The sequence below is a fragment of the Bos indicus x Bos taurus genome, chromosome 11, assembly GCF_003369695.1.
Source record: "Bos indicus x Bos taurus breed Angus x Brahman F1 hybrid chromosome 11, Bos_hybrid_MaternalHap_v2.0, whole genome shotgun sequence".
Lineage (NCBI taxonomy): Eukaryota > Metazoa > Chordata > Mammalia > Artiodactyla > Bovidae > Bos > Bos indicus x Bos taurus.
The window spans coordinates 47,805,787-47,820,290 of NC_040086.1; the positions used below are offsets into that span (position 1 = coordinate 47,805,787).

Sequence of the window (14,504 nt, forward strand, 5' to 3'; positions counted from 1 at the left end):
CCCATTCAGAATTAAAAAGAGCCAGCACTCAGACGATAAAGAATCCACCTGCAACGCAGGGACCCGGGTTCCATCTCTGGGTTGGGAAGATCCCCTGGAGAGGGGAATGGCTACCTACTCTAGGATTCCTGCCTGAGAACTCCCATGGACAGAGCAGTCTGGCAGGCTGCAGTCCATGAGGGTGGAAAGAGTCGGAGGTGACTGAGCAACTAAGCATGCACACACCACTCAACAAAACCAAAAACGAAGAAAACAAAACCAAAAACGCTCAAACTGAGGGGAGACAAACCCAACTTGTTGAAACCTTGATCCCTTTTCTCCAGTGGTACAGGCGACACCTATGAGAGCCTTTATTCTGTGGGTCTATGTGGCTATTAAAAGTACCCGAGTCAGCAAGACTGCCACCTGCAGGTAGACGAAACTAATAACAAAACAGACACCAGAAACAGCTTAATCACGGTCACTCTCTTTTCTAGTAGTAGTCAAGGCTCCGTGACCAGACATCCTTGCTGGCTTTTCTAAAACTTTTCTAAAACCTCCATTTTCTAAAACTTTTCTCTGCTTATAAACAGTGTTTTAGTCACTGATACCACAATTTCTCTAACTCCAGCAAGTAATTTCTTCACTTCAAAACCACTGTTCACACACACCGCCAAGAAACCACAATGGCAAGCTCACCTCATACCCCCCTGTGGCTTTTACTTCCAGCCTCACCTAATTGCTAAGCTTAGAGATGGAGTCCTCTCATATTTCAGAGCTTGCCTGTACTGTTCATGGCCTGTTCAATCTAAAACCTTGCAGTGGTCTAGACTAATGAAATACTCTTTCTTCTGTGAAAAAATTCTAGAACATCCCTCTGTATTATAATCATTCAATTAGTTTTTGTTTCCTTATGGCATTCCCCTGAAGCTTAGCAAATAGAACTTCAAATTCCTCTAAACAAGTGCTATGAGGCCCCTGGGCCTGCTTTGGGTGTTCGAGGAAAAAGAAAATGAGTTTCCAAGTATGCAAGGTTGAAAGTCAAATTCTAGACCGTGGCAAATCCACCAAGGCAATATTTAGGAAGGCAACCATCTGGCTTCCTCTCAAGATAGCACTTGCAAAATGTCAGCAACTGGTACATGTCTACAAGGACAGTTTCTATTTTTCTAATTTTCTCCATCTCGTCATATTAAGTTACTGTTATTCTCCCATCGACTCTAGTTATTTTTGACTTTGCTTCTATCTGCCACATGAAGGAGGAGGTCATGTTTGTTCCAAGTTCTTCTTCAAATTATTCCATCATTTATTGAATGCCTACAATGAAATAAGCACTCTGCGAGGTGCCAAGAGGAACTCAAAAAATAGGGTGATCTGAGTGAGGAGAAAAATCTGCACACAAACTCAGAAATACAGGGGCAGGAACAAAAGAGTGTGCAGGATCCTGACTGTATGTATAATTAGTTGTTCTTCTGTCGCTTCTCTCTGCCATATCATCCTTCTTTACCACCTTCTTTCCACTGTCTTTTACTGGTTGCAATTAATAGCTGACAACACTCACCAGACTTCCTTCTCATCTAGTCCTCCCATCTAGTCAACTCCAGCCATATTAACCTTTCTTGCTGGCCTCTGTCTCACCTGCCAGGCTGCCTGAAGGAACTGTTGCAGTCTCTCACCTTCTTCTTCCTCTCCTGGGTGCTTCCACGATGCTTCCGGGTACAAAGAGAAGATGCCACACGTGAAATATGAAAGATTCTCTCCAGTGTTTCTGAACCAGAATCTTGGAAATTCATGTCCCACATTTTTAAATTTTTGATTCAAGCTGAGTACGTGGGTGCTTGCCCACGTGGGAGCTATGTGCTTAGTGGCTCAGTTGTGTCTGACTCTTTACAGTCCTATGGACTATAACCCACCAGGCTCCTCTGTCCATGGGATTTTCCAGGCAAGAATACCGGAGTGGGTTGCCATTTCCTCCTCCAGGGATCTTCTTGGCCCATGGATCGAACCTGTGTCTCATGCGTCTCCTGCACTGGCAGGCTGATTCTTTACCACTGAGCCACCTGGGCAGTCCCAACCTTGCCCATAAAAGATGTTGAGTAAATACCTGCTTTGCATCCACCAATAACTGGCAAGAACTGGAAAAGTTTGAGTTTCTGTAACGGATATTTGTATTAAACTAACACTTTCCAAACTTATCGGTCTCCCACATTTGGAGGCGGATTCTTTACCATCTGAGCCACCAAGGAAACCCCTATAATTCCACAGATCTCCAATTTTGTGAGTTTTATTTAGTAGGTATTATTGGGGGTGAAAGGAGAGAAGGATTCTTTGGTTAATTATGCACGGGAAACACGGATTTCACAGAGTTAAATGAGTTTCTTTATCGTAGAACTGCAGATGGCCCACCTAGTATGCGAAAGTAAATCTTTTAGAGGAGAGTACTGGAGACTACCACATGAAGCTTTCCTCAGTTAACCTTCGGACTCCATATCCTTTTTTCCCATGGAGCACCTTCCAGGCTTAATTCCTCCTCGGTAAACTGAGTACTTACTTCATAGGGTTATTATGAGGACTGATAAGTTAATACATACAAACCGCTTAGAACAACGTGAGGCATATATTAATAGTAAGCACTCCAAGAGAGGTAACTGTAATTATCACTACATCCCACATGCAGATATTTAACGTGGCACTATTCCCAGAAAAATGTAACAAGAACATTTTTATTGTATAGTTGGCCCTCAGCACCAAGGTTGCAGAACCTCAAATACAAAGGGCCAAAAGTAACAAGCCATTTTACATCAAGGACTTGAGCATCTGTGAGTTTTGGTATCCACAGAGGTTTCTGGAACCAATGTCCCATGGATACTAAGAGACAACTGCAGAGAAATTTCCACTGTTACTGCCAGGCAGATGGAATGAGTCCTTCCTTTGCCTGAGAGGCACTGCTTAAGGCTACAAATAACAAAAGACATTTACAGAAATAACTGATATATATAATATCGTTATCAGTAAGAAACTTGAGATCTTACAGGAAAAATACACAGTTAAAAGAGTCTTATGAATTTTCTTCAGTCTAAAAGGAAAAAACCTTGAGTAGTTTGAGGGCTAAGGCAGTCCAAATACTTAGTATAGTCTCTGATACATAGTAATAAGCACTCAATAAAAGTCTGATGAAAAATCTGAGAAATTAATAGATAAATGAATATTACCTCAATTAACAACTTACATATCATTTCTAAATCACTACAGAACAACTGACAAACCCATCACACTTTTATATTTAGGCTCCCTCACTCTCCTTTAGAGTTTAATCATTTAGGTGGAATATGAAAGTAGAGACAAGAGTGACTGCCATATTTAAGAGGGTGTTTGAGGCATTTGATTAAATTTCATCTTATAAGGGTGTGTCACAATGAAACCTGCTAAAAAATCCATTATAAAAATAAACTAAAAAGTGATATGCATAGTACACAGTGGTGCTGGGTGACATTTATATCTTTAAAGAATGAAAATAAATGAGCTACCTGATATTTATAAATTATACAGAAATTTGTAATTTATAAATTTACATAGGGCTCTATCTCTGTCAGGGCTTCCCTGATAGCTCAGGGAAAGTTGATAAAGAATCCATCTGCAACGCAGGAGACCTCAGTTCGATTCCTAGGTCGGGAAGATCTGCTGGAGAAGGGATCCACTACCCACTCCAGTATTCTTGGGCTTTCCTTGTGGCTCAGCTGGTAAAGAATCTGCCTGCAATGAGGGAGACCTGGGTTCGATCCCTGGGTTGGGAAGATCCCCTGGAGAAGGGAAAGGCTACCCACTCCAGTATTTTGGCCTGGAGAATTTCATGAACAGTATAGTCCATGGGTTCGCAAAGAGTTGGACACGACTGAGTGACTTTTACTATCTCTGCCTGTTCATCTAGGCTGGTTTTAGAACTTTCAGAATTTCCTAAGAACTGAGAAATGATGAGAAACAGAAAAAACTAAGCTATGAAGATTTAAATGGGTTAATAGAAGGGAAAAAGGTGTAATTTATAAAACTCATCAAGGATCTTCCCAACTATATTTCCGCCCGGAAACAATGAGCTCGGAGAAGGCAATGGCAACCCACTCCAGTACTCTTGCCTGGAAAATCCCATGGAGGGAGGAGCCTGGTAGGCTGCAGTCCATGGGGTCGCTACAAGTAGGGCACAACTGAGCGACTTCACTTTCACTTTTCACTTTCATGCATTGGAGGAGGAAATGGCAACCCACTCCAGTGTTCTTGCCTGGAGGATCCCAGGGACGGGGGTAACCCTAGTGGGCTGCCATCTATGGGGTCACACAGAGTCGGACACGACTGAAGTGACTTAGCAGCAACAATGCACTCATGTATTTCCGGTTTTAAAATCCTACGATTCTAAGGCTGTGCCCTCACAACAATATCACTGCTTCTATTACCCAGATTCTTTCTGTTACTTTGTAGCTTTCCTTTCTTCCTTTTTAAAACAAATAACATGATTATTATCACATTAAAAAATTCTAGGACAGGGGTCAGCAAACCATGGCCACGGGCCAAACAGGACTTGCTGTCTATTTCATATGCCACATGGCCAAAGTGGGTTTTGTTGTTTGGTTTTTTTTTTTTTACCTTTTTAAAAGGTTATAAAATGAAATAAAGAAAAACATCCAACAGAGACCATACATGGCTTGCAAAGCCTAAAATACTTATCTGGCTCTTTATGAAAAACTTTCCTTGACCCTGTTCTAGTATAATACTTAACACAGCTAACCCAGTAATTTCATAGAATTCACATCAATGACAAGTTCACAATGAACTATTTTATGATGGTAATTAGAGTAAAACTCCACAACATTTGTTCTCTTCATGTATACCAAACCCCACATATTCTGCAAGTTCAAATATCAAATTCAGATGCCCTGAACAACAGTACTTCAGTTATAAAGCTAGTCTGGCTACAAGAAACCCTCTTCTCTCATGGGAATTCAGACCAACTGATAAGTGAAATGAGTGTTAACCATTTTCTCAAATTGCATATCCCCCAAATGCACTCGACTAAAAGAAATAAAATAATTCTCCCTTGATTACTCTGAAGTCTACCCCACATGAGATTAAGAGAGAGAGATCTCAAAATCTTCAACGTGTTTTCTAATTCCGTTTTCTTACAGAGTTCTCACAAAGTATTCAAAGGAAAACAAACTCAGTAACTCACTCCAGAGCAGGTCTCAAAACTCGGACTTTCAATGCTTCTAATATTCGATTTAACTCCACAAATGGTTCTTTCTGGCTTGGGTCTACAGAAAGACCAGATTCCTGAAAAAAAATCAAAAGAACTTTTGTTAGCAAAAGTCAGAGTAAAGAGATATGGTAAAAGCATATTCTACATTATAAAATGTGAGGTAAATAATTAAAGATAGTTTCTTTTTAACATATACTTCTCTGGCAGAGACTGAGGACTAAGCCCCAGTATCCCTCTTCCTCCTCCTATGATAGTAGTAAACCCCATATTTTAGCTGGGCACTTAAGCATATGGAATAAAGCTGGGCTTTGCAAAATGTAAGTTCTGGCCAATGAAACACAAACATATGTCTTTGTCCCTTCCTGGAATACAAAAAGGTCAAGCTGGGGTTCTGGCTTCCCTGGACCATGAGGACAGGGGTCACCTTAGAAACAGCAGAGCTAAACGGAGCTGAGATCCCTAAGAGTTTCATGGTATGTGGCTACCACATAAGTCATGGATGGCTTACTATTTCCTATTCTTGTGTAAGAGAAATAAACTTCATTTTTGTTTAAGCCATTGGTATTTTGGGTCTCTGATACTTGTAAACAAACAATCTTAAATGACACAATTTATTTTAGGAAATTTATATGGACACAGAATCCTGTAATGTATAGAGAAAGACTTGAGTTACTACTTATCTAAATTGTTTAAAATAGCAAAGTCTTAGAGGTCTGGTTTACAGACTACCTTTAGATTATTTAAACCTTATGGTCCTTCACTCTTCTAAATGAAAAATACAACAGCACAAAATGTAAGCCACAGAAGAGAGTTTGAAGACACATGAAATGGAACTGAATCCAAGATCCTCCACTAAGAACCTGTACGGTGGCGGGAGCCAGCATGAGGAACTCCGCCCATGGCAAAGGTCATGAGGAAGGAGGCTCGACATACGCAAAGGCGGGATCGAGCCTCAGGAGTCCCCCTGGAAATTCTCGAGCATCTACCCCCAAAACCAGACTCTGCCTACTTTACTGCTTTGTGCTGTCACCTACACCTCTGACTTTATGGGGGGCTGTCCCCCACCACCATCTCTCTCTCTCTGAAAAAAGAGTTAACTTATAGCTCCAGTTAATAAAGTTCCTGGGCGTGACAAGAGTGTTTTAGTTCACAAACCCCTCAGATGGCTCTCTAACTTGCCTGACAGGTTTACCTGGACTCCTACAGCTATGCATACAATTGTTTACAGTCTCCCAACTGGAAGAGGCAGGGGAAGCTTAAGATATTCAAATAGTATAGAGCCTCTCGGAGAGTTAGAAATTGTCAGAATAGAACTAGTAGAAGATTTCATTGTTGAGCCAATGCTTGCTGCCAAGTTTCCACATCCCCTGTATTGTATCCTTGGAAGTGTATTAATTAACATAGTTGGTATGTAGAAAAAATAAGTAGTGGCCTTGGTGTTAACAAGTTTAGACCCTTAAGGTAATAAATTCTTTCCTTTGTTGTAAACCCACTGCACCTTTGCCCTATAGGAATGCAACTTTGTCTAACACCTTCGGAGGATGGTGCCAAACTTTAAAATAATTACTCCTAGAGAAAGTAAGTCTTATGGCTGACAAACCTTTATCAGAGTCATAAAACGTTAATAGGCCTTCTGGCCAGAAGATGATGTAAATCACCTAAACCATTTGTATACGATAAATTTGCAGAAAAGAAAGCCTGGTCTCAATAAGGATCAAAAACTGCTGACTTTGCATGATTTCACACCCCCTATTATCCTCTATGTGCAACTTAGGGTATAAAAGCCCCTGTTGAAAATAAAGCTACGGGCCTTGCTCACCAAAGCCTGGTCTCCCCAGGTTGTTCTTTCTCTCACCTTCTGGCTGAATTCCCATCTGGAGCGTGGAGGCTCGTCAAGCCTACTAATTTTGCCTGGGCTTCTAAAATCTGACCGGGGAGGCCTTAGTGTCTTCTCTCCTTGGGGAGAACGGGAGGACGCCTGCAGCCTACGTAGGTAATGCAAATTCCTTGTCTTGGAGTTTTATTGGTTTTCCACATAAACCAAGTTATTCGGCCTCTTTTCTCTACTGAATTTTCTCACTGAGCTATCCCTATTTAACCACTCTTTATATCTCTAATTAATACCTAGTTAAGCTATCGCTATTCTAATCGCCGATGCCATCATCCTGAGGGAATGGCAGTACCGTCTTGGGCAGGTTATTTCTCTAGACCTCAGATTCCTCATCTGTAGAATGGGGGAAATAATTTCTTCTTCACAGGGTTACAGTAAGGAATAAACTCAGGGCTTGGCTGGCAGTAAATACTTAATACATATTGCTGGTATTATGACTATGTGGTATTGGTAAACTGTTCTAAGTTCATGTCTATTTTAGCTTGAAATTCGTTTGATAAAGTTCTTTAAGCTGGGCCAGATTAGAAGAGCAAATATAATCCTCTTTGTCCTCTTCTCTGCTATACTAACCTTCCCGTCAAAGAGATGTTTTATGGCACTAGTGGTAAAAAACCCACTGACCAATGCAGGAGACGTAAGAGAAAAGGATTCAATCCCCTGGGTCGGGAAGATCCTCTGGAGGAAGAAATGGTAACCCACTCCAGTATTCTTGGAGAATCCCCATGGACAGAGGAGCCTGGTGGGCTACAGTCCACAGGGTCAGAAAGAGTCAGACATGACTAAAATGACTGAGCATACACAGTACTATATGTAAGAGGTAACAAGTTAAGAACCTACTGTATACCATAAGGAACTCTATTTGGTGCTCTGTAATGACCTATATGGAAATGGAGTCCAGAAAAGAGTGGATATATATATATATATATATGGCTGATTTACTTTGCTGTACAGCTGAAGCTAACACAACACTGTAAATCAACTGTAAAATAATAATAATAAAAAACTGTTTTAAAAATTAAGTAAAATGCACTGGCTCCCTCCCAAAAAACAAAAGAGGAGATGTTTGGAAAAGTAGCACCACTTCTGACCCTTGACCAACATTCTGGGGCAAGAATAAGGAAATAATTTGAATAGCAAGTTCTAGGACTATAATTTTTAACCAAGTTTAAAAAAAAAAAAAAGGAGAGAGACTTTCTAGTAAACTGAGGTCAGCACTAGTGATTAAAATGTAACAATCTACTTACAGCTAGAAGACTTAAAAACCCCAAGGATCTCCCTTGTTTTCATTTCATCCTCACCTGGCAGAGCTCCTCAGCAACATCTAGCATTCCTTGTCTGAAGAAGTGCTCCACCATCACCTCATTGAGAAGCCTCTGGCTGTCTGCCTGCCAGCAGCCGTCTATCCCCACACTGCTGATGTCGGAATCGAAATTCTGAAAGGCAAAATACCGAGTCATGAATTGACCAGGAGGCATCACTTGATACGTTTTCACCCCACCTACCTTGACAGAAACCACCACCTTTGTTTAACTCTGTGACACCTCCAATAAGTCCCCAATTCCAATTTGTCTGCAGCCTATGACAGGAAGCAGTCTTTTCCAGTGTTCTTTTCTGAAACCCCCACTCTCATTCATTATTGCTGCAAGGGTAAATGTTTTCATTTTTGAGGGTATTTTGGAAAAATAAACTTTATAATGATTCTGTAAATAAATTGATTTCTAGGCATTATATGACAGCAATATTTTCACAGGTGTGCAGTGATAATTGCAAAAGCATGTTCAATGCAGCGTTGTCTAATAGGAAAAAAAGGAAGAGCCATTATATCGAACATAGGATTATTCAATAATCCTTGGCCTATCCCAAGAATTGCAGTGCCAAGGTGGGGGTTGGGGAAAAAGAGCCTGGACAGATGGCTCAGAGAGCAGGCTCTGGAGCCAATCCACCAGGGTCTGGACCCTGGTTCCATCTAACTAGCTGTGTGGTGGTGGTGGTGGTTTAGTCACTAAGTCGTGTCCGACTCTTTGCGACCCCATGGACTATAGCCTGCCAGGCTCCTCTGTCCATGGGATTCTCCAGGCAAGAATACTGGCTGGAGTAGGTTGCCATTCTTGGCCAAATCACTCAAGATATTTGAGCCTCAGCTTAAGCAGAGAAAATACTTTTATGGACTTAACTGTATCCTCTCCCAGCGCCTTATAAAGTTAAAAGGAGACCATTTTGAGCCCTAATCCAATACAAATGATGTCTCAGGTGGCACTAGCGGGTAAAGAACCCACCTGCCAATGCAGGAGACTTAGAGACACAGGTTTGATCCCTGGGTAGGGAAGATCCCCTGGAGGAGGAAATGGCAAACTCGATCCAGTATCTTTGCCTGGAGAATCCCACGGACAGGCGGGCTACAGTTTACAAGAGTTGCAAAGAGTCAAATATGACTGAAGTGACTGAGCATGCACGCACGCAGGACACATACAGGTGCAGAAGGAAGACCACCTGTTATACACCAGATGTCTGTGTCCCTCCCAAATTCCTACATCAAAGCCCTAGAAACCAGTGTGACTGGCTTTGGAGACAGAGTCTGGGAGAAGGTAATAAAGGTTAAATGAAGTCATAAGGGTGGGGCCCTCATCCAGTAGGGCCGGTGTTCTTATGAGACAAGGAACAAACACCAGGGCTCATCTGTTCTCTCTCCACCACGAGGACCCAGGGAGAAGGTGCTCATCTGCCAGCCAGGAAGAAGGCTGCCTGCCCTCAACAGGCAGTGAATTGCCCAGCACCTTGATTTTGGATTTCCCAGTCTCTACAACCAGAAGAAAATAAACTTTTGTTGTTTAAATGGAATTTTGGAATTTTGTCATGGCAGCCCAAGCAGATAAAGACACTGCGTGATGACATGAAGAAAAGATGCCTATCTACACATCAGGGAGAAAGGCCCCAGAAGAAACCAACCCTGCCTGCCACACCTTGATCAGGAACTTATAGTTTCCAAAACAGTGGGGAAAAGAATGTCTGTGTAAGCCACCCAGTCTGTGGTACTTTGTCATAGCAGCTCTTGGAAATTAATATGCTCCCTTATTGGTGCAATGAAATGGTAGTTACTACTCTGTTAATCTTACTATTCACAATTAAAAAGTAAGGTTCATTGCTCTATATCTACTAATATGGAAAAATGTTCTTACCCTTAAATGAAAAAAAAAAAAAAAAAAAGCAACTTCTACAGAAATTATGATGCCATTTCTTTTTTTAATGACACCATTTCTGTTTTTAAAAAAGCTTACACAAATGCTCACAGAACAAATGTGAAAAGAATATATAAAGTACTAGCAGAGATTATCACTGGAGATAACCACTCTTACACAAAGAGCAAACATTCCTTTTATAGCAAGCTAAAGGATTTCGTCAAAATCTATTACAAAAAGAGAGGGTGTTGAAGGTTCTGGTTCTGGGTAAGATCAAGCAAGTACACCTCACCCTGACTCTCTGAATGCATTTCCAAAATCAGGACTGAAGGGAGTGGCTACTCGAGGCAACTCTGAAGAGCAGTAACTGGATCGGGGAGGAAGGCAAAGAACTGAAGGTGAGCTTACTACTTTCCTCCCTCCAACATCTATCTCTCAGTCTGGAGGTAGTACAACCAAAACCCACAACAGGACGGGCACCTCCAGGAGAAGCCCTCCAGGGCTGGCATGAGGAACAGGAGTGGGTTTTCCTATCATGTAGAAGGGGGTGGAAATAAATCACATGCTTTTTTCCTTCCATTTTCTTGCACCCCTAGCTCAAGGCAGTCTAAAGTTAAGCTTCTGTTGTGAATAAGAAGCATTTGTAAGCTTTTTTTTTTTTCCCCCAAACAGAAACGGTGTCATTAAAAAAAGAAAGAAATGGTGTCGTAATTTTCACAGCAGTACCTAGATTATGTTTGATTGAATAAGCAGGAAACAAGACTCGGCAGATCTTCAGAACTCTGCACGTGTTAAGTCAGTCATGTCTGACTCTTTGCAATCCCATGGACAGTAGCCCACCAGGCTTTTCTGTCCATGGGGATTCTCCAGGTAAGAATACTGGAGTTGCCATGCCCTCCTCCAGCGGATCTTCCCAATCCAGGGATTGAACACACTTCTCTTATGTCTTCTGCACTTGCAGGCAGATTCTTTACCACTAGCACCACCTGGGAAATCCACCACAGTAGGCAAGTTAAAACTCTGAGGGAAGGGATCTTTTCTCTCCAATCAGAGGAGTGATGGTCCCAAGAAGGAGGGGCCAAAACTCCTCTTGCATCTTTTCTCTCTGTTCCTCTACCTGGTAGCCCCAGATACAGGCAGAATTATGATAAAATACAGGGGATCGGGGTACATCACCTGATGCAAAGAACTGACTCATTGGAAAAGACCCTGATGCTGGGAAAGACTGAAGGCAGAAGAAGGGGACAAGAGAGGATGAGATGGTTGGATGGCATCACCGACTCGACGGACATGAGTTTGAGTTAAGATCCAGGAGTTGGTGATGGACAGGGAAGCCTGGTGTGCTGCAGTCCACGGGGTCGCAAAAAGTCAGACACGACTGAGCAACTGAACTGAAATGATCAGGGTATATAAAGCCCAGTTCTCTGGCTGGATGACTAAATAGGAAGCTCCAGAGAACTCTAAAGTAGCAGGGAGATCAGAGAGAGGAAGAAACTCAGAAAAGTAACACTCTCATCCAGAGTTGTTTATGAACCCCTGGGCTTGCCCTCAAGTGGCAAAGGCATGGGTCTGACCCTCAGCGGCACAGCACAGACTTTGAAAGAGGAACTAGGGGTCAGACCTAGCTTCCAGGTCCTAGAATGGCCACTAACAAGACATATCTGAACAGCTCTGTAATGGCTTTGGAAATAAGCTGACATTGAAACTACAACTCAGAGAAGACTGGTCAGAACTTGTAGTCTGAGCCCAACAAGGTAGTGACCACTAAAACAAAACTTGGAACTAAGGTCTCCCATGCTGCAACTAAGACACAACACAGCCAAATAAATAAACATTTAAAAAAAAAAAAAACCTCACAGGATGTAATTAACAGCAGAATAGAGGTGAATAGCACAAGTCAGTGGAGATCCATAGAAATGATCTAATCTGAACAACCAAATAAAAATTGAAAAAAAAAAAAACAATGAATAGCATCTCAGGGACCTGTAAGACAATAACAAAAGATCTAACATTATGTCAATGGATTGCTAGAGGGAGAAGAGTGTAGTGTAGGAAAAAAATTTTTTTAACATTTCCCAATTTTGTCAAAAGACATAAACCTACAGATTCAAGAAGCTCAGCAAACTCCTAAAAGGATAAGTTCAAAGAAATCCAAACTCAAGACATCACAGAATCCAACTGGTAAAAATTAAAGACCAAGAAAAAATTTGAAAGTAGCTAGGGAAAAGTGATACACTGCTTATAGGGAAACTATAATTCAAATGACTACAGATTTCTCAACTAAAAATCCTAATTTATATACTTTAAAAATAATTGTAATATATAGTGGAACCATATGCAACTTTGTTCTGTATTTTCCAAGTCTCCTGTAAATGTGTTATCATACATTCATATTTTAAAAAAGAAAAAAGGACTACAGATTTCTCAACAGAAACCATGCAGAGACCAGAAAGAAGTGACACATTTTTCAAGTACTAAAAGAAAAGAACTGAATCCCAGAATTTTATATCAAGTGAAAATATCCTTCAGGAATGAAGATGAAATAAAGACATTCTCAGATGAAGGGAAGCTGAATTTGCTGAAAGAAGACCTGCTCTAAAAGAACTGCTAAAGTTCTTCTGACAAAGGGGAAATTACCCCAGTAGAAGGCAACTCGAAACATCAAGAGTCAAGAAACTGGCCAATCTACCTCTGAAAGCTTTCTGTGTCCAATTTTACTTCCACTCCCTTATCTTTCATAGGTGTTAACCTATGTTAACCTGATAAGCCTCTTGAACTGTTTTTTAAGCACATAAATGTAATTAGTTTCTGTTTAGATTAAACTGAAATTATTAATTCAATCCTTAGTTAATCATTGCTTAAGCATGGTACAGCGCACAAAAGAACAGGTGGTAAGTAATCCACAATAGAACTGCAAACCACATACTATTTACAATCACCATAACACAGCACAGCTCTCCTCTTCAAAATTCAGCCCACTTTTCTTTAAAGATCTATCTATTCTTAGATGTCAAGTCAGTAGCCTAAAACTAAATATACAAATTTAACATTTGGAATTACTCAACACAAAAACAAAAAAGCAAAATTACTCTCAGAATCTTAAATTTTTATTCCTTTTCTTTTTATAGACCTCTTTCTTGGCCTGGTACTTAATCTAAAGAATGAGATAATACAAAGTACCTAGATGCTAAGGCAATAGCATCCATGCCCATACTGAAGAGACTGTATTTAGCACTGAAAAAATCAGAATTGCTTGGTGTGGCTCTCTACTTTCCTCATCCAATCTGCTTACCAGATTCTGCCTGTTGAGAGATGACTTTATAGCAGTCTATCAGTACCTTTAAGCTAATCATCACACCTTTATGCTGTCTATGACAATCAGAACACTGGAAGTAAAGATGCCGCTACCTTGTTCCTCCTCTGGCCTGGGTGGGATACAGGCCTTACAAGGGTGACTGATGGTGAAAAGGAGCAGGGCCCAAGGGCCTCACTCCCCATGTCCTCAGCCTGCCTTTTGCCTGTGGAAAAACTTTAGCCAAAGAATTAAGTTTAATCAGAGAAGCAAGAAAATGCAGAAACAAAGGAAAACAGTCAAAGGAGACCAAATAATAATAGTTTAGTCATTAAGCATAGTCAGGGACCCTTAGTTTCTTTTCAAAGGCTATACATAATATTCTGAGCCATATCCTGTGAGCTGCCCTTGTAGATCCTGAAACCACCAGCAGGTAGAGAAGTTAACTACATGACGACCAGACTGTAACCACGACACAGCTGCACAATTCCAAGAACTGGCCTCAAGGAAACGGGAACCAACCAATCCTGGAATGGAAGACTAACTGTTCTTAAAACAATGAAGATGACGCCGATTAGACCACTGATGACCAAGATGACTGTCAGAGCTGATTGCGCTGTTTCTGCATGGAGCCCCTCCCTCTGTCTATAAAAGCTCTTGCCCCTGATTGGGGGTGCGGAGTCAGCCTTTGGACAAGCATTCTCCACCTCCCACTGCCAGCATCCAAAATAAAGCAAACTTTCCTTCTCACCAACCTCTTTATTGGGACACAGTCAGACCTGGGTTCAGTAACAATATCACAGATTTCTCCTGTATTTTATTCCCCCAGATAAAAGGCTAATCAAATGAATAAAGGAATGGTATCAGAGGATGACAGAATTTATTACCAACTCTTGCCTGGAAAATCCCATGGACAGAGGA

General features: G+C 41.2%; 1 protein-coding gene across 3 annotated transcripts in view; it reads right to left on the bottom strand.

Annotated features, from left to right (window-relative positions):
- The window catches only part of RMND5A (required for meiotic nuclear division 5 homolog A), a 60,497-nt gene that overhangs the window by 18,477 nt on the left and 27,516 nt on the right, over positions 1–14,504 (bottom strand). For all 3 annotated transcript variants that reach the window (XM_027555496.1, XM_027555495.1, XM_027555497.1), the window contains 2 exons: positions 8,414–8,548; positions 5,198–5,298 (listed from right to left, as the gene is read on the bottom strand). In XM_027555496.1, the coding sequence (XP_027411297.1) occupies positions 5,198–5,298; positions 8,414–8,548 (236 nt within the window). The remainder of the gene's footprint in view (positions 1–5,197; positions 5,299–8,413; positions 8,549–14,504) is intronic.